Below are 20675 nucleotides of genomic sequence, written 5' to 3'. Positions count from 1 at the left end.
GTCTGTCATTGGTTAGGGAAGGGCGCAGAAGAGGCAAGGTGAGGCCATTCCATTGTTTGTCCATATGTCCATGAGGTTATCCCGTGCCAGTTTTATAGAAGCTGATATAGAGTGGAAGCTTGTGACCAAAAGTCAGGCATTTTCTATATGCAGCGGCAAAAATAAGAAAAACATTTCTGATGTTGTATGGGAACTCATTAAGTTCAAAACAAGTCTCTCTTAGAATGCAGTAACTGGATTTTAATGCTCTGACCTAGGACCTCACTAAGTGGGAAGTGGACGTGGGATTAAATCCATTTTCTTTAATAATAGATTCAGTATCATTTGTATTATTAGCCCAAATTTGAGGGTAGCAGATAATAAACACATCTTTGCTGAAGTAGGATGTCATCAGACTTTTAAAGACTGATTCACAAGAGTTTGTTCATTTATCTCTATCCTGTTGGCATAATTTTCTGTATCTATTTTATGCCATGAAATCTGCCCCCTTACAGAGATATAGGGAAGAACAAGTACTTTTTCCTACCTCTGCACTGTTTTGTCTGATTTGTTAAGCCAATTCAGGAGAATTTTGAGGTCATTTAGATGACCCAGAATGGACCGAATTTTATTTTTCACTTTAGTAAAGTTATCCATCTTAACATTTCTCATGAAGCATTAATTTCCCAGAAATTTAATGGTTATTGTACAGAATCCACTCCCCCAAAAAAGAGAATTCCCAGGACATGAATGTTAAGAAATTTGTGCTATATGGTTTTGAACTGGCATCATTACTGCAGTATTTAATAGACGTTTTATTTGTTAATATCATCCATACAGCTTGTGAACAGAAGGAGCTGAGATAAATAGTGGAACAAGTATACAAATATTTAAAGAGAATGTGGGTGAAAAAATATAAACTTCCTGATTTCATGGATTTCAAAATATAGGAGTATTTACTTCAAGCCAAGAGGAACACAGTAATGCAGTGGTTCCTAAACTTGCATGAACAGAAACCACCTTTATCTGCAGGGGAATTGCACATGCCGTGAGGAGTATTCTGAAGAATATTCCTTAATGCTGGCTTTGGCCTTTTAAAGGCAAAGCATTCTTCAAGCCTCTTTGGAAACCTCATTAACAGAGGGGCTACATGCCAGTAAGAACAAGATGAATCACTGGTTTTAATCCCTTTACAGTTTTCTAAAAGTGCTTTTACATTGTTGTTTTATTTGATCCCTGCAATAACCTTGTGAGGTTTGTAGAGCAGTGATTGCTGGCTTATATTCATACAGCTTGTGAACAGGAGGAGCTGAGATAAATAGTGGAGCAGGGATACAAATATTAAAATAGAATGTGAGTGAAAAAATATAAACTACCTGATTTCATGGATTTCAAAATATAAGAGTATTTACTTCAAGCAAAGTCTTAAATCTGTCCATGTGTCTAAGAGGATTAAAGAGCTTAGACTGAGCATGAGTCTTAAGAAACGTTCAAAAATAAACCTTAGGCAAAGAAAACTTTGTTATACCTGTGTTGATGTCTTCAGCAGTCATCTAGTTGAGTATCTTTCTCCAGCAATTCTTGTTGTGCCCTCCTTTGTCATCGTTCTTTTATCTATACCATTTCTTTTTTTTAAGGTGTCATTGATATACAATCTTATGAAGGTTTCACATGAGCAACATTCTGGTTAGTACACTCCCCTCTCTTATCAAGTCCCACCACATACCCCATTACAATCACTGTCCATCAGCATAGTAAGATGCTCTATCAATCCCATTTCTAAACATTCAAAATTCTTCCAAGTTAAAAATTCTCTCTTGACCCTATTTCTATTTCTTTCTCCTGCTTCCCTTTGCCAAAAGCTCTTCAAAAGAGTTGTCTACGTCCTGTCCCCAGCTACTTTCTTTGCATTCTTTATAAATCTATTGCAATAAGGTCTTTGCCCCACTGCTCCACAGAAACCAGTCCTGTTAAGATCATCACCAGTTTTATATTGCCAAATACACTGGCCACTGCCCAGCCCTTATAGTAGTTGATGTCTTCCTTCTTGATGCACTTTTTTTCACTCGCATTTGAGGAAACTGCACTTTGCTTTCCTCTTACACTGGTGGCTCCGTCTCAGTCTCCGTTCTTGGATGGCATTCTTCTTCCTGACTTCTGAGTCTTGGAGAAACCCAGGGCTCAGTCCTCCATGTCTGCTCTCAGTGATTTCAATCAGCCTCATAGCTTTAAATACTACCTGTAATGTAATGACTTACAAATCTTTACCTTTAGTTGAGACCCTACACATATCCACCTGCCTATTAAACATCTCTACTTGTATATCTAAAAGACATCACACACATTTTAAGTAAAAAAATCTTACCTCTTGATATCCTCCCAGAAAAACTTGCTGCATCTTGTCCATCTCAGATGATGGAAACCTCACCTTTCCAATTGCTCAAGCTAAAGATTTTGGAGCCATCCTCAAGTCCTCCCTATGTTTCACACCCCACATCAAACCACAAAGAAATTGTATTCACCCTACCTTCAAAATATATCTAGAATCTGACTTCTAACCACCTTCATTAGTCATTGTAATCTGAACTACTTTCATCTCTCACCTGATTATTGTAATCTCCTCCTACTGAGTCTCTCTGTTTCTTTCATGGGCCATCTACAGTCTGCTACTGGCATAGCATAAATCAGAGTTATGTTTTATAACATAAATCAGAACATGTCAGTCATTTGCTCAAACTCCGCAAATGTTTCCCATTTACACAATGCGTTATGATTCGGCTTTCCTCATCACGTGACTTCACTTCCAACTTCAGTCAAGCCACACTGGTGGTGGTGATTTTAAAACAATGATATGCCTGGGCACCATCCTTGGATATGGTCTAAAGTAGGATCCATTTTATATTTCTATTCAATTCTCCCATGGATTCCAGTGTGTGGTTGTGATTCGGAATAACTGATAATGGAGTGTAAATATCACTTCTGCTTTGTTCTAGGCTCTGAGCTTGCAGGGATGGTAAATAGATGGCTTATATATGATGAAACAGACTTAAGGAGTCAGTGTAGAATTAGAAATAACAGCTGTGAGTTCTGTCCTGGACAATTTCAGATCAAAATCTGGTTATTTTAGAGGATAGATTTGAAATCAGAGGTCGGCTTTGATTTTTGAAAACTAAAAAGCAACATGGAGATTAACAAAAACAGTCCATGCAAACTCAAGATGCCTAAACGTCATACACTGGAAGCTTTTGGACTCCACGGTGCCTACCTGCTTTTTGTTCCTCAAGAATGTTGTTAATTGTTTGGTTGCTTGATTTGGTTTATTCTTTTTTCCTCCCTTTATGTTACTTTCAGGCAGGAGTCTTCATGTTCTGAGCACTCGATCTAGTGTCTGGCATATGGTGACATTTAAACAGATAGTGAAGTTTGATGATTGAATGAATGGATAAAGAAACAGTGAATGAGTGGACAGGGATTAAAGATTGTGGCGTGAGAGATGAGACAGAGGCTTCCTTCTAAAACTCCATATAATACGAAAATATAATTAATACAACTAACCCTGAGAGAGAACAGGAAAGAGGACTGCGCCAGACTGCATACACCTGAAGAAAAGAGCAGACCTCACAGAACAGGGTAATGTACCAAAGCTATGGCCCAGCAGGACCCAAGCCCTTCCACCACCCCAGCTCACTGGTGGGAGGAAAAGAAATGAAGCGGGGGACAGAGTGAAGGCCTGGGACTGCTGAATACCTAACTCCAGAGATCTGCTTGCATGATAATCTCGTGATTATGGGGTTGGAAAGCTAAGACAGACAGAATTCCTGGAGAGACTGAGATTCCAGCTGCTTATGGAAAGCAGGGATCCATATCCGGCTCCTCTGGGACAAAGCTCATACCTGTGTGCTTGGCCCACTGGTTCAGGCAGTGGAGACAGGCATAGCAGCTGGGAAACAGGAAACAGCTCTTTCCTCCCCCCAGGCACCAGGACCGCTCCCCTGCAACCCTCAAAATTGCTTCAGGGGCTGAGCAGCTCCAGAATAGAGCTTCTGGACACTAGAGGACGCCATATACAAACATGAAACGCCAAAGGAACCTGGTCCAGAGTAAAATTATTAATACAATGCCCGAGAAAGATTTAAATGACATGGATCTCATGACTCTTCCTGAAAGGGAGTTCAAAATAAAAATCATTAACATGCTTATGGAGGTACAGAAAGATATTCAAGAACTCAGGAATGAATTCTGGTTGGAGATCCAATCATTGAAGAGCATAATGGAGGGTATTAAAAGCAGATTGGATATGGTGGAGGAGACAATAAATGAAATTGAAACTAGAGAAGAGGAATATAAAGAAGCTGAGGCACAGAGGAAAAGGATCTCTAAGAATGAAAGAATATTGAGAGAACTGTGTGACCAATCCAAATGGAACAATATTTCACATTATAGGGGTACCAGAAGAAGAAGAGAGAGAGAAAGGGATAGAAAGTGTCTTTGAGGAGGTAATTGCAGAAAACTTCCCAAATCTGGGGAAGGAGATAGTTCCTCAGGCCTAGGAGGTGCACAGATCTCTCAACACAAGGGACCCAAGAAGACAACACCAAGACATATAGTAATTAAAATGGTAAAGATCAAGGATAAGGACAGACTATTAAAAGCAGCCAGAGAGAGAAATAAGATAACATACAAAGGAAAGCCCATAAGGCTAACATGACTTCTCAGCAGAAACCATACAGGCCAGAAGGGAGTGGCATGATGTATTTAATGCAATGAGGCAGAAGGGCTGAACAAAGATTACTTTACCCAGCAAGGTTATCATTTAAATTTGAAGGAGGGATTAAACAATTTCCAGATAAGCAAAAGCTGAGAGAATTTACCACCCACAAATCATCTCTACAGTCTATTTTGGAGGGACTGCTATAGATGGAAGTGTTCCTAAGGTTTAATAGCTGTCACCAGAGGTAAAAAAAAAAAACCACAGTAAAGAAAGTAGAACAGCTAATTACTAAGCAAATGCCAAATTAAAGTAACTATCCCAAAAGTCAATCAGGGGATAGACAAACAGTACAGAATATGATACCTAATATATAAAGAATGTAGGAGAAAGAAAAAAGAGGAGAAAAAGAAAAGGACCTTTAGATTGTGTTTGTAATAGCATATTAAGTGAGTTAAGTTAGACTCTTAGATAGTAAGGAAGTTAACCTTGAACATTTGGAAACCATGAATCTAAAGTCTGTGATGGGAATAAGTACATACCTATCGATATCACCCTAAATGTAAATGGGCTGAATGCACCAATCAAAAGACATCGAGTCACTGAATGGATAAAAAAACAAGACACCTCTATATGCTGCGTACAAGAGACTCACTTTAAACCCAAAGACATACACAGACTAAAAGTGAAAGGATGGAAAAACATATTTCATGCAACTAACAGGGAGAAAAAAGCAGGAGTTGCAGTACTTGTATCAGACAAAATAGACTTCAAAACAAAGAAAGTCACAAGAGACAAAGAAGGACATTACATAATGACAAAGGGGTCAATCAAACAAGAAGATATAACCATTATAAATATCTATGCTTCCAAACAGGAGCACCTACATATGTGAAACAAATACTAACTGAATTAAAAGGGGAAATAGAATACAATGGATTCATTCTAGGAGACTTCAACACTCCACTCACTCTGAAGGACAGATCAACAAGACAGAAAATAAGTAAGGAGACAGAGGCACTGAACAACGCATTAGAACAGATGGACCTAACAGACATCTATAGAACTCTACATTCAAAAGCAGCAGAATACACATTCTTCTCAAGTGCACATGAAACATTTTCAAGAATAGATCATATTCTAGGCCACAAAAAGAGCCTCAGTAAGTTCAAAAAGATTGAAATTGTACCAGCCAGTTTCTCAGACTGCAGAGGTATGAAACTAGAAATAAATTATGCAAAGAAAATGAAAAATCCCACAAACACTTGGAGGGTTCACAACATGCTCCTAAATAACCAATTGATCAATGACCAAATAAAAACAGAGATCAAGCAATATATGAAGACAAATGACAACAATAATTCAATGCCATAAAATCTGTGACGCAGTCGGGCCGTGCTAAAAGTATACAGGACTACCTCAGGAAAGAAGAACTATCCCATATATACAGTCTAAACTCGCAGTTAATGAAACTAGAAAAAGAAGAACAAATGAGGCCCAAAAGTCAGTAGAAGGAGGGACATAATAAAGATTAGAGCAGAAATAAATAAAATTGAGAAGAATAAAACAATAGAATCAATGAAAGCAAGAGCTGGTTCTTCAAGAAAATAAACAAAATAGATAAACCCCAAGCCAGACTTATCAAGAAAAAAAGAGAGTCTACACACGTAAACAGAATCAGAAATGAGAAAGGAAAAATCACTGTGGACACCACAGAAATGCAAAAAATTATTAGACAATACTATGAAAAATTATATGCTAACAAACTGGATAACCAACAAGAAATTGACAACTTTCTAGAAAAATACAACATTCTGATGCTGACCATGGAAGAAACAGAAAATCTGAACAGACCACTTACCAACAATGAAATTGAACTGGTAATCAAAAAACTACGTAAGAACAAAACTCCTGGACCAGATGGCTTCACTGCTGAATTTTATCAAACATTTAGTGAAGACTTAATATCCATCCTCCTTAAAGTTTTCCAAAGAGAAGAAGAAGAGAGAATACTTCCAAACTCATTCTATGAGGCCAGCATCACTCTAATACCAAAACCAGGCAAAGACACCACAAAAAAGGAAAATTACAGACCAGTATCCCTGATGAACATAGATGAAAAAATACTCAACAAAATATTAGCAAAACGAATTCAAAAATATATCAAAAGGATCATACACCACAACCAAGTGGGATTCATCCCAGGGATGCAAGGATGGTACAACATTCAAAAATCCATCAACATCATCCACCACATAAACAAAAAGAAGGACAAAAACCACATGATCATCCTTTCATGATAAAAACTCTCAACAAAATAGGTATAGAGGGCAAGTACCTCAACATAAAAAAGGCCATGTATGGCAAACCCACAGCCAACATCATACTTAACAGCAAGAATCTGAAAGCTTTTCCTTTAAGATTGGGAACAAGACAAGGATGCCCACTTTCCCCAGTTCTATTCTACATAATACTGGAGGTCCTAGCCACAGCAATCAGACAACACAAAGAAATAAAAGCCATCCAGATTGGCAAGGAAGAATTTAAACTGTCACTGTTTGCAGATGACATGATATTGTACATAAAAAACCCAAAAGAATCCACTCCAAAACTACTAGATCTAATATCTGAATTCAGCAAAGTTGCAGGATACAAAATTAATACACAGAAATCTGTGGGATTCCTATACACTAATACTGAACCAGCAGAGAGAGAAATCAGGAAAACAATTCCATTCACAATTGCATCAAAAAGAATAAAATACCTAGGAATAAACTTAACCAAGGAAGTGGAAGACATACCCTGAAAACTACAAGACACTCTTAAGAGAAATTAAAGAAGATGCCAATAAATGGAAACACAACCCGTGCTCATGGATAGGAAGAATTAATACTGTCAAAATGGCCATCCTACCTCAAGCAATCTATAGATTTAATGCAATTCCTGTCAAAATACCAACAGCATTCTTCAATGAACTAGAGAAAATCATTCTAAAATTCATATGTAACCACAAAAGACCTCAAATAGCCAAAGCTATTTGGAAAAGGAAGAATAAAGCAGGGGGTATTACACTCCCCAACTTCAACTCTACTACAAAGCCACAGTAATCAAGATAATTTGGTACTGGCACAAGAACAGACCCATAGACCAATGGAACAGACCAGAGAGCCCTGATATAAACCCAAGCATATATGGTCAATTAATATATGATAAAGGAGCCATGGATATACAATGGGGAAATGATAGCCTCTTCAACAGCTGGTGTTGGCAAAATGGGACAGCTACATGCAAGAGAATGAAACTGGATTATTGTTTAACTCCATACACAAAAGTATACTTGAAATGGATTAAAGACTTGAATGTAAGTCATGAAACCATAAAACTCTTAGAAGACAACATAGGCAAACATCTCCTGAATATAAGCAGGAGCAACTTCTTCCTGAGCCCATCTCCTTGAGCAAGGGAAACAAAAGCAAAAATGAACTCATGGAACTACATCAAACTAAAAAGTTTCTGTACAGCAAAGGACACCATCAACAGAAAAAAAAGGCATCCTACAGTATGGAAGAATATATTTGTAAATGACATATCCGACAAGGGGTTAACATCCAAAATACATAAAGAGCTTACATGCCTCAACACCCAAAAAGCAAATAACCCTATTAAAAAATGGGCAGAGGACATGATGAGACAGTTCTCCAAAGAAGAAATTCATATGGCTAACAGACACATGAAAAGATGCACCTCATCACTAATCATCAAGGAAATGCAAATTAAAACCACAATGAGATATCACCTCACACCGGTAAGGATGGCCAGCATCGAAAAGACTAAGAACAACAAATGCTGGCAAAGATGCAGAGAAAGGGGAACCCTCCTACACTGCTGGTGGGAATGTAAGCTAGTTCAACCATTGTGGAAAGCAATATGGAGGTTCCTCAAAAAACTCAAAATAGAAATACCATTTGACCCTGGAATCCCACTCCTTGGAATTTACCCAAAGAATACAACTTCTCAGATCGAAAAAGACGTATGCACCCCTATGTTTATTGCAGCACTTTTTACAATAGCCAAGATATGGAAGCAATCTAAGTGTCCATCAGTAGGTGAATGGGTAAAGAAGATGTGGTACATATACACAATGGAATATTATTCAACCATAAGAAGAAAACAAATCCTCCCATTTGCAACAAAATGGATGGAGTTGGAGGACATTATGCTCAGTGAAAAAAGCCAGGCAGGGAAAGACAAATGTCAAGTGGAGTATAACAATGAAGCAACACTGAAGGAACAAGTCCCAAGAAGGGACTACTAGTTACCAACTGGGAGGGGTGTAGGAGGGCGGGTGGGGAGGGAGGGAGAAGGGGATTGAGGGCTGTTATGTTTAGTACACATGGTGTGGGGGATCACGGGGAGAACAGTGTAGCACAGAGAAGGCACACAGTGGATCTGTGGCATCTTGCTGCACTGATGGACAATGACTGCAATGGGGTATGGGTGGGGACCTGATAATATGGGTAAAGTAACCACATTGTTTTTTCATGTGAAAACTTCACAAGAGTGTATATCAATCATACCTTAATAAAAAATAAAAAGAAACAGTGAATGAACAAAAGTAAACTGAGAGGGAGAGAGAATGAACAAAAGAAGAAAGAAAGAGAGGGAGGAAAAGAAAAAGGAGAGACTCCTAGGAATATGACACACCTTAATCTTCTTACATTTTAGTAGTGTGACTTTAAACAAAATGCTTACACCTCGTGCTTCACTTTCCTCTGCTGTATCCAACAGTTAATTATAGAGATTAAAGAGTTTACCATCTTATTTGCAGATATGGAAGTAAATCCAAATTTGAGGGTTGAAAGTAAAATGTGGAGCATAATGATCTCTTGGCATAAAAGGAAGTAGTTGCTAGGGCATCAGATTGGCTGAAACATTCCAAAGTTCCTCCTTGGATGAGTGCCTGGTGTGGGATTTAACCATGGAGCTTACAAAAGGCTTTTTTATTGGCTGTTGGAATCCCTGACCCCTTTGGTCTTTCATTCTGTAACATACATTTCTTTCACCCTAATATACTGCTCACCCACATGATTTACAATGAACTATTAGCTCTAGTTTGTTTTTTCTTCTTATGGTTATGCCTGTGAATACATTCCCTGTCTGAATTTGTATTATTTCTTTATTTTTAGCTTTCTGTTTCTTTTATACTACACTTCTCCTTGCCTCACAGAATGAAATATATTTTGTTAGACTTCCCCTTTTTATAGGTTCTTCCTGATCCTCCAGAGAATTATTAGAGCTAGATTACTTATGTTAACTGATTGCCAATCTTAGTGTAACTTCTTTGACCAGACAATCAATAATTCAGCTTTAACCACAAAATTTCATAGAACTCTTTTCAAAAGTGGAATGTTCAGTATTATCCCTTAAATGCTGAGAAATTTTAAGTATATCCATACCTGTAATACCTGAATTTAATTAATTTTAAGATAAACTCCTAATTTCTACATTGGCTGTACCTTTTCCCATTTTTTCTATAAATATTAATAAACTGTGAAAAATAAAATGCATGAGAGAAGAAAAGATCTACTGAAATTCACTAGGAGAGTTACAAGGACTACTTGAATAGACATGAAAAACATGTGAAGGGGTGTGTCAAAATGTACAAATTAAGTCTGGAAGTATGTTCATAATAAAGATGAAATTATCAGCCACCACGGTGACCACAGTTAACAATCCTGTATTGTGTATTTGAAAGTTGCTGAGTGAGTAGATCTTAAATGTTTTCACTACAAAAAAAATGGTAACTAGGTTAGATCTGGTGCATGTTAACTAGCCTTATTGTATCAAATAAAGTATTCATTTCATAATACATATATATATATATATATATAATCACCATTTTGTAGACCTTAAACTTACACAATGTTATCTCAATAAATCTGGGACAAAAATTATCAGCTGCTCAGTATAATAATATGAGGCAGAAGGCCAAGTATTCATTCTGCATAGGCGGTGTCCATCTAACTCTAAAATAATTATAATTAGCATAGCTCCTAAATCCTCTGGGATGCCTTCTCAAGAAATACCTATCCAAGGGGAAATTAATTGTCAAGTTACATTAATATAGCAATATAAATGTTCTCTGTTCTATACATTCAATGCATTATGTTACCACTTGAAAAAAATGTGAAAAATTATTATGCTTAATAAACTGTTATTCTTTGTCAGAGTAGAAGAACAATGTGTAGTTACAAAAATATGCTCAAAACAAACAACCATTAAAACACCATAAAAATGCAGAATGAAAATGGGCACATTAGTAATTTAACTATAGCATTGTTTTTTAAAAATATGTAATAATATTTTTTCATAAATTATGAATTAGTATTTTTAATAAACACTAAAGCTATAAGTAGAATTTAAAAATGTAATGGTGATGTCATTTTGTAGATTATCAAATACAAAGAGAGATGTATTTCCATTGTTTACCTGATAAGAAATGGAAAACATGTTTAAATTCCTGACTTTGTCTCATAAGAAGTCAATATGACTGTGATATGATGAGACTTCTGGGACTTTACAACTCCATTTGGTCTTATTTGTAGGCTGTATATTTCTACCATATTACTTATTTGAATGTGTATTTAGAATAATGGTTTCCTAAATTTACTTCAGGATTTTTCTGCCATAAAGATTATTCATTTTTACAGTGCTTTTAAAACAGGAGGAAAAGAAACTAAGTTTTCTTGTGTATTTGCTGTTTATGAAAACAAGTTTTACATACATTGTATATAATGACAGCTGAACATATCTCTGATTTTCATTTCTTTTTGTATCTTTATTGTTTCTCCTAAAACTCACCTCATTCAGTAATGGAAGCATTCATTCAACAAATACATTTTTTTGTGGAAGATGCTAATCTAGTCACTAGAGATGCAGTGGTAATCAAAATGTTTATTCAGTCAACAAAAATCTGCATAACCCTCACATGCCAGGCATCATTCTAGGCATCTGTGATATGCCAAAAAGAAAACTTATAAAGGCTCTTTTACTCATGAAACTTATAACCTAGCAGGTTGAAGGAGGTTAGCAGACAGTAAACAATAAATAGAAATAAATAAATCACCTGGTATGTTAAAAGATGATAAATACTATTGAAAAGAAAGAAGTATAGAAATGTGAAAGGATCAGGAATCTCAGAGATGCAGAGGTGGGGACAGTCTTCACTTTTCAGTGAGGTGGTGAGAGTTGGCTTCACTGAAATCATTAGGGTTATTAGCCATTTGATTACTAGGGAAGAGCATTCCAGGCAGAAGGAAAAACTAAAGCAAAGACTGTAACTTGGGTGGGTGATTGACTTATTGGAGGAACAGTGAGGTTGCCAGAGAAGAAAGGGCATGAGGAGAAGGGCAGGGGCAAGGGGCCAATGGTTATTGCTCATTAGAAGATTTTTGCTTTTGTACTGAGTTGAAAGCAAAATCATTGCAGTGTTTTGAGCAAAGGTGTGAGCTGATCTCACTACAGTTTAACAAGATCACCATAGATGCCTCTGGCTGTTTTAAGAATGAACTTAAGAGGGCAAGGTTAGAAGGAAAGAGGCCAGTTAAAAAGTTGTTACAGTAATTTAAGTGAGAGTAGATGACCCAGACATCATGAGTTGAGCAGGAAGATCCAGCTACCAATCCCAGAGGTAGCTGGATCCTCCTCTTTGGAGGATGGGGAAGGTCATAGCAAAGCCTGCTACCCAACACAGGAGCCCACAGACCTCCACCTACTGCATCTTGTAAGAGTTCAGAGCTGCTAACGAGGACAGGATACACAGGTCCTCCTTGACACACCTGGAAGCCATGAAAATGGGTCTGATGCAGAATGTGACAAAGGTAAAGCAAACATCAGTAACTAAAGCTAGTGTGAAGGTTGAAAGACAGAAGCAGGAAAATTAACTACATCTAAAAATTAAGGGAATCACTAAATAAAAGGTGGTAAAGAAGACATCATATATATAAAACATGGAGGAGGGGGAGTTAAAAATGTAGTGCTGTTAGAATGCATTAGAACTGAAACCACTATCAACCTAACGCAGACTGCTGTATATGTACAGCTTCACACATAAACTACATGGTAACCGAAAACCAAAAACCTCTAAACAGATACACAAAAGTAAAGAGAAGGAAATCCAAGCACAACACCAAAGAAAGTCATCGTGCAGAAGAGAAGAGAGAAAACGAAGAAGAAAGGATCAGAGAACAACAAAAACAACCAGGAAACATTTGACAAAATGGCTGTAAGTACATACTGATCAATAATTTCTTTAAATGTAAATGGGCTAAATGCTCCAATGAAAAGACATGGGATGACAGAATGGATAAACAAGACCCATCTATACGCTGCCTATAAGAGACTCACTTCAGACTTGCTAAGGACACATACAGAGTGAAAACAAAAAAATGTTCATGAAAATAGGAATTAACAAAAAAGCTGGAATAGCAGTACTTAAAAAAATAGACTTCAAAACAAAGACTGTAACAACAGACAAAGGGCATTACATAACGATGAAGGTCTCAATCCAGCAAGAAGATACAATAATGGTGGATATATATGCACCAAACACAGGAGCACCTAAGTATGTAAAACAAATATTCATTGTCCACCTGATATTCACATATAACTGGACATCCTGTATTTCATCTGGCAATGGTGGCTGTGGGAAAAGGAGAAGGGAAAATAAATTCTGAGCAGGCAAGCAAAAATTGCCCACATCAGGAAGTTAAGAAAGGCTTTCCATAGGTTACCAGGATCATGACGAGAGATGAACGATTTGCCAGCAAATTTTACACACTATTTCCCCTCTTCAAAAACCTTTGATGAATCTCTGTCAGTCAATGTAGTACACAAAGTTCATTCTATTTCATAGGAAAAGCTAGAGCATCTTAATCTATGCTGGGCCTCCCTTTCGAGTCTCAGATCCTCCCATTTCCCTACAGCACATGTCTTCTGCTTTGGACACAGGGCAGCTTGCAATTCCCCTGCAGAAAATGTCTGCCTGCCTTTGCATATCTTGTTTCCCCTTCCTGGAATAACCTCCCCTCCCTTATTTCACTTGAAATATGATCACTCATCTTTAAATACCTAACTCAAACAGTACCACAAATAGTATCTTCTCTCTGTTCCCATAACAAATATGTAAGCAAAACATAACTGTGTGATTACATTGCAATGCTTTATACTTTCTTATTTGAGTGTCAATTCTCTGCTTGATGACAATTTTCTTGATGTCAGGAATGTATCATTTAGGATTTTTAAAAAATCCTAAAACCCAATACCTTCCACTTGGCACTCTAATAGGTGTTCAATCAATATTTGTTGAATGAATCAAAACATGAATATTTAAATGTTAACATCTGAGCATTTTTGCATTTGAAAGTTAATAATTTAAGTATGTAGTTCTACAGTTTCAAGGAAAAAAATTGGAAGTCTTCATAACCTTGTTTTAGGAAATATTTTTTTGATACGAAAAGTGTAATCCATAAAGGAAAAAAAGAGCTGATTGGAGTTCATTAAAATTAAAATCACTTGCATTTCAAACACCACCACCAAGAATGTGAAAAGGTGATCTGCAGACCGGGAAGAGCTATTTGGCAAGTCATACATCAGATAAAGGATTCTAATCCAGAAGATATACAGAAGATTCTTATACCTCAGTAATAAAAAGATAACCCTACTAGTAAATGAGCAAAGAATTTGAACAGAGATGTCCCCAAAGGAGATATATGTACGGCTCACAGATGTATGAAAAGATGCTCAACATCATCAGTCTTTAGGAATTACACATCAAAACCACAAAAGGATACCACCTCATACCTACTAGAATGACTGTTACAAAAAGATAGACAATAATTTTTTGTGAAGGTGTAGGAAATTAGAACTCTCATTACTGCTGGTGAGAATGGAAAATGGAGCAGACACCATTTTTGGAAGCAATTCTTCAAAATACTAAACAAAAAATTACCATATGATCCAGCAGTTCTACTCCTAGGAATCTACCCAAGAGACTTTAAAAACTTATGTCTACATGAAAACTTGTATAAAAAAAGTTCACAGTAGTATTATTCATAATAGCCAAAAAAGGTAGACACAATCTAAGTGTTATTATCTGATGAATATACAAATAACATGTAGTATATCCACATGAGGGAATACTAGTCAGCAATGAAAGAAACACTGATAAGGTGCTAGAATGTGAATGCATCTCAAAAACGTTATGCTCAGTGAAAAAGCCAGTCACAAAAAACTATTCTGTGATTCCATCTGTGTAACAGTTACTGAATAGACAAATGTATAGTGACAGAAAGTAGATGAATGGTGCCTAGGGCTGGCGGTGGGGGTCAGCTGTAAGTGATTGCTGATGGGTTTGTGGTTTCTATTTGGGGTGATGAAAATGTTCTCAGATTATGCTAATAGTTGCACAACTTTTTAAAAACACTAAACACCCCTAATGTGTATACTTTAAATAGGTGAATTTTGTGGTATGTAAATTGTAACTCAATAAAACTGTTTAAAATTAGCACTGGATTTTCCTTTCATTCAGTCAGTTGTTATTTTGGTTAAAGTGCCACCACTAATTTTAAAGATTATCTACATAAAAATTATTTGGAACAAAAGTTATATATTTTTCTAAGATATAAACCACAGCTTTATAGCTGTGGTCTTTCTACTCTGCAATTATGAAAATATATTAAGCTCACTATAAAATATACTTAAGGTGGATTAAATAAAATATTGCACATTCTTAAATATAAACATTTCATAAAAACATCAGAAAAAAATTTGAGGGTTTGAAGATTTTACCATGGGTACTCCCAAATTCTAAAGTAGTGTAAAGACTATGCATTACACATCTGTTGCTTAAAGGAATTAGGTTAACATTTTAAGAGATTTTAGTTGTCTGATTAGTGTTTATGTTTAGTTAAATTTCTCTTACCTTGAACCAATAAAAACATGCAATTTTTAAACAAGACTTTAATGGACCTCAGGTGCAGAGAATTGGACTAATCATTTTTCTAATTAGAAAATTAACATCATTCAGTTGCACTGAACAAATATTTGTTGAATATGTGTGTGTGTGTGTACATACTTATATATACACACACACACTATATTCCTGGTACTTTTCTGTACCATACAGCATGTATAATTTTATCCTCTTGATTTATATATACTGATTAAAGGTGATACTGAAAAGAGGAGATGAACTAAACTGGGAATTCAAAGTTCTGCATTTTAATTCAAATTAACTCTGATTACCTGAGTCTAAGTTTCTCTAAAGTTCTTTAGGGTTCTAGAATCCTAGTAGGTTTTCAATTACATAGAACATTTTTCAAAGCTAAAATTTTTCTAGTAATCCATAGTTTCTGAAAAAAATACCTGTTTTAGTGGACTAGGGAAAGTTCTCAGTGTGAGAGGGTAGACGTTCTAGTAAAGCTGAAGCTTGCCTCATTACTTGTAAGTAGTATACAGACTTCAAAGGTATTTGCTATTATGACAAAAATCCTGTAATATCATACCTCAGTTACCCCAAATATGGACATAACTACCTGGCAACTGGCTCTAGACTTTTTCCCTAAACAAGTTCTCAGTTGCTGCCTAATGATTATAAACTGGCTTTTCTCAGCTCAGTATGGATAGTTGTGTCCTTTATAAAGGTCATAATCAATGCTTTGAGTTTTGTGTCCATAAAGACTATGTAAAAAGTTGGTTTTTTGCTAGCTTCACAGTAACACAACTCTACATTGTATGCGGTGTTGCATGCCCCAGGGGAGGGGCATAACTTTGGAAAGGCAGTTCTTTTCCCCTGAGAGCAATTCCTAGGGTCCTTCTCAGCGCTGATCCCTCAGCAAGCAGCATGTCAGCAGTGAGAGGAATGGGGCCTCTGAAGGGGGGCTAGGCTGCAGCATCCTCTTCAGCATTCCCACAGATCTGAGTACCGCTTACCTCTTTTGCTAGATAATTCGAAGTTCAGTATCTGAAATTCAGCAATTCAGTAATATCTTCAAAGTAATAGGGTTGTAGCTCCAGCTAATACCTTTAGATACCCTCTTAAGACTGACACCATCTTTTCCTGACCTTTTAATTTAGATTCCCACAGCTGTTTCTCCGTGTGTTAGGTTCTTGAGCTTATCAATATTCCTTGCCATTTGTATGCTTCCTCTTTCTGTTTTTTTTTCTATTTTTTTACTGATGTATAGTTGACATACAACATTATATTCATTTCAGGTGTACAACAAAGTGATTCAACATTTATATACATTATGAAATGCTCTCCACAATAATGTAGTTACCATCTGTCACCATAGAAAGTATTACCGACTGTATTCCCTATGCTGTACCTTTGTCCCCGTGACTAATTTATTTTATAATTGGAAGTTTACATCTCTTTCTCACTTTTATCTTTCCCACTGCTTTTATGATGCTTTCTATTCTCCTTCTTTTCTCCTATATTGTTTTGCTCTAATGTGACAATTGCATTACTAAAAATCATGAGATGTGTGTAACTGTACAATGAAAAGCACATGGCTTGTAAAAAAACAGGGGTTTGCAGCACAACACTAAACACATGACCAATGATAAGAAAAAAGAAGTAGGAAACTAATAAAAATGTGTCACAGTTTTATACATTAAATGGTCAAGAATTGCAAAAATACTGTAATAAATATGACTCTTTACTTTGAAAAAGACCATAAATTTTATGAAGTGGGTGGCTGAAGTTGTGTGTTATTGTGAAGTGGTGGAAGGAGGGGTATTGAAGTCAGATGGGAAGTTGTAACAGATATGGAAGGTTTGACTCAAGGCATGAGATGTACTGAGATTGATGGTAGATGTTTAAGGAATGTGCATGTGTGCATTTTGTGTGTTCCTACATGCTTGGGTCAGCTGGGTCCAGTTTTCTGTGTTTAGTCAGTTCTTAGGAATGAAGTTGTACATAAAAAACACAATTTGCATGTTAAAATTGTTTCTTAATATACCTACTGTGATAGAATAAATACATGTTTACTAAACAAGCATTATAACTGAATTGAATGTACTTACTTTTTCTCACTTTTTTATTTCAACTTGGTTGGGCTCTTTTCCTCTTAGCACTTATTTCTCCCTAATCGTTGCATTGTCTTCACTGCCAAACTTCTCTAATACAGCTAAGGCTGGAAGGCATGCTTCTGAAGCCGTAGATCTGGACTCTAGGCAGCCCCTTCAAAAAGGGGAAAAACCAATCCCAATTTAATCCCTTTCAGCCTCCTTCTTATGGATTGTGTGCATTTATGACTTTTATGTTGCTAACAATATAGAAATCAAGACTCTTTTATGCTATACCTTTGTTCCAGCTTGGCCATCTTCACAATGGGAATAACCTTTAAAAGAAACATGTATAAGTTCTTTTTCTGAGCATCATTGAAAATGAAGCTTGCAGATGCACACAGGATCTTAAATAAAAAAATATAAAGTATTAGTTTCTGTGTCATTATTTAATAATATGCTGTCACATATATATATTGTTTACTGATAATAAATTGTTTATATAATTGATAAAAAAATAGCTGCCACTTATTGAATGTTTAGGATACACCAGTGCTTTGTGCTATGTGGAATATATATACACATGTATTAGCTCCCAATTCAAATGTATCTGTTAAACTGTTTGAATTACCCATCTACCTTAATATTTTAATCTCAATTAAGAGTTTTCTTAGCAACTTATTCCTCCAAAAATTTCTCTTACAGTTGTTCTTGTGTCTCAGTGTGAAAGCTGTATCAGTTTCATTTTCCTAGTTCATGAATTTTAAATTGAAGAAAAAGAAAACCCTAAATGCCACTTCTTTTTCCTTCCCCACAGCGCTTGTCCAATGGCTCTATAGACTCAACTGATGAAACTAGTCAAATAGGGGAACTTCAAGAATTGCTTGAAAAGCAAAATTACGAAATGGCCCAAATGAAAGAACGCCTAGCAGCCCTTTCTTCTCGAGTGGGAGAGGTGGAACAGGAAGCCGAGACAGCAAGAAAAGAGCTCATTAAAACAGAAGAAATGAACACGAAATATCAGAGGGACATTAGGGAAGTAAGTGATTCATAAGACTTTTAGTCTTTGCCTTCTGAATGCTGCCTCAGAGACACTTTTTCCAAATTTCCCCTAATAGCACATATACTTGACATGTTCTCAACAGACCATAATTGGGATATATTATATTAGCTATGAAACTTGTTACTAAGGTAAAAATAGTTTACTGCATCAACACTTTAAATATGTATGAAATGAAAATTTGGTATCATCTCTCAGAATAAAAACTTTTTACAGCTTTTAATGAATTTTTAAAATTCTAAGCTGTTAATTTTAAATAACCTTAGATGTGGGTATGAATAATGAATTGCTATATTCTTAATATAGGGGAATACTCAAATATATTATTTTAAATTTTCTCTTCTTATTCTGGGTTTTATGGCTATAAACGTATATGTGTGAATCTGGGAACCTTTCTTTTTCTACGTATTTAGTTCTTGCTAGACTTAGCATCACTCCATCTCTTTAAAAAAGAGAGTTCTTGAAGGTTACTACAGAAGATACGAGGAAATGGTTTATCTCTGACGTTGCCTCATCATCTTACCAGCTTAGAATCTTCACTTTCTCACTATTTTCAATGAAAAGAGAATTATATTTATGAAAATTTTATTTTATGACCTTTCACCTTTTCTGCTTTTTGTATTCTTTTAAATCAGATTTTTTTTTTATTTCTTTTGTATGTAGTTAAGTAGTTATTGGTGTTAACTCTGTGTATCCAGTTCTTTTCTTCTCATTCTCTCTCGATCCCATTCCGTCATAGTTGTGCCTCCACTGCGGCACTAAAACAGTTCTTACCCAAGTCAATGTGGGCCTCCGTGCTGCTGAATCCAGCCTCACTTCTCAGTCCTTTGAAGCACTTGGTCCAGTTCCCCCTCCCTGGAGCACTTCCTCACTTAGCACGCTTCGCTCTCCTGAGTTTCCTCCACCTTTACCTGCTGCCCCTTCCCAGGCTCCTTGACGGGCTCCACTTCTCCTCTCCAGCCTTGGGGTGCTCTCTCCCTTCTTAATCTGCCTTCACCCCCCTGGAAAATTCATGCAACGTCATGGCTCTACGACCCACCCATTGCCTTATAATTCCCAATTTAAACGTCCAGTCCCTCCTTGTCTCCTGATTTCCAGATGCCTATCTATACATCTGATGGGTATCTCAAAGTTAACACATTCCAGACTGTTTTCCTGTTATTCTCCCAAGCAACCAGGCCTTCTTGCAGTCTTACACATCATTGTCACTCAAACCAGAAACCTTGGAGCTGTCCTTGGTACCTCTCTTCATTCACACACTGCATTTGATTCAGTCATATACACTCTATTATTTCCAACATCAAAATATATCCATAACGTGAGCTCTTCTCACGCCTTCCTTATTCCACACAACCATCCTCTCTCACTGGCTGATTGCAATCTTCTGACTGGTCCTCCCGCCTCTGCCTTTTGCCCACTTTGGTCTATACTCACCCTAGCAGCCTGAGTAGCCCATTGCATGGTAAGTCAGCTCAAGTTGCTTTTCTGCTTAAAACTCTTCAGTGGCTACCTACCCTATTTATGGTAAAGTCAAAGGCCTTGCAGTGGCCTGCAAGCCATGTACAGTCTCCACTACCACCCTTCTGACGTCTTGGAACTCACCTCCTACCCTTTCATTTTAGCCCGTACTGTTCAGTTAAGGCAGGTTCTTAAATAGGCCAGCCTTATTCTTTTGCATTTTCTTTACTCTGCATTTTCCCAAATGTTTTCTCTTCCCAGAGAAGTGCTCCCTAGCCTTGTTATTTACACATATACATTCTCCCTCATTCTTTTTTTTTAATCCCATCGCACATATTGCAGGCTGACACATTATACTTTACTGATTTAGTGGTTCATCACATGCCTCCCTCTCCAGTGTAC

The 20675-nt window shown here is 36.7% G+C and overlaps 1 protein-coding gene across 5 annotated transcripts in view; it reads left to right on the top strand.

Annotated features, from left to right (window-relative positions):
- The window catches only part of PPFIA2 (PTPRF interacting protein alpha 2), a 528118-nt gene that overhangs the window by 397861 nt on the left and 109582 nt on the right, over window positions 1-20675 (top strand). For all 5 annotated transcript variants that reach the window (XM_057487534.1, XM_036912361.2, XM_036912337.2 and 2 more), the window contains one exon: window positions 18573-18794. In XM_057487534.1, the coding sequence (XP_057343517.1) occupies window positions 18573-18794 (222 nt within the window). The remainder of the gene's footprint in view (window positions 1-18572; window positions 18795-20675) is intronic.

Source organism: Manis pentadactyla, chromosome 10 (genome assembly GCF_030020395.1).
Source record: "Manis pentadactyla isolate mManPen7 chromosome 10, mManPen7.hap1, whole genome shotgun sequence".
In the NCBI taxonomy this organism is placed as follows: domain Eukaryota; kingdom Metazoa; phylum Chordata; class Mammalia; order Pholidota; family Manidae; genus Manis; species Manis pentadactyla.
Note: the sequence above shows the minus strand (reverse complement) of the source record. Positions and strands in the feature narration are given on the sequence as shown.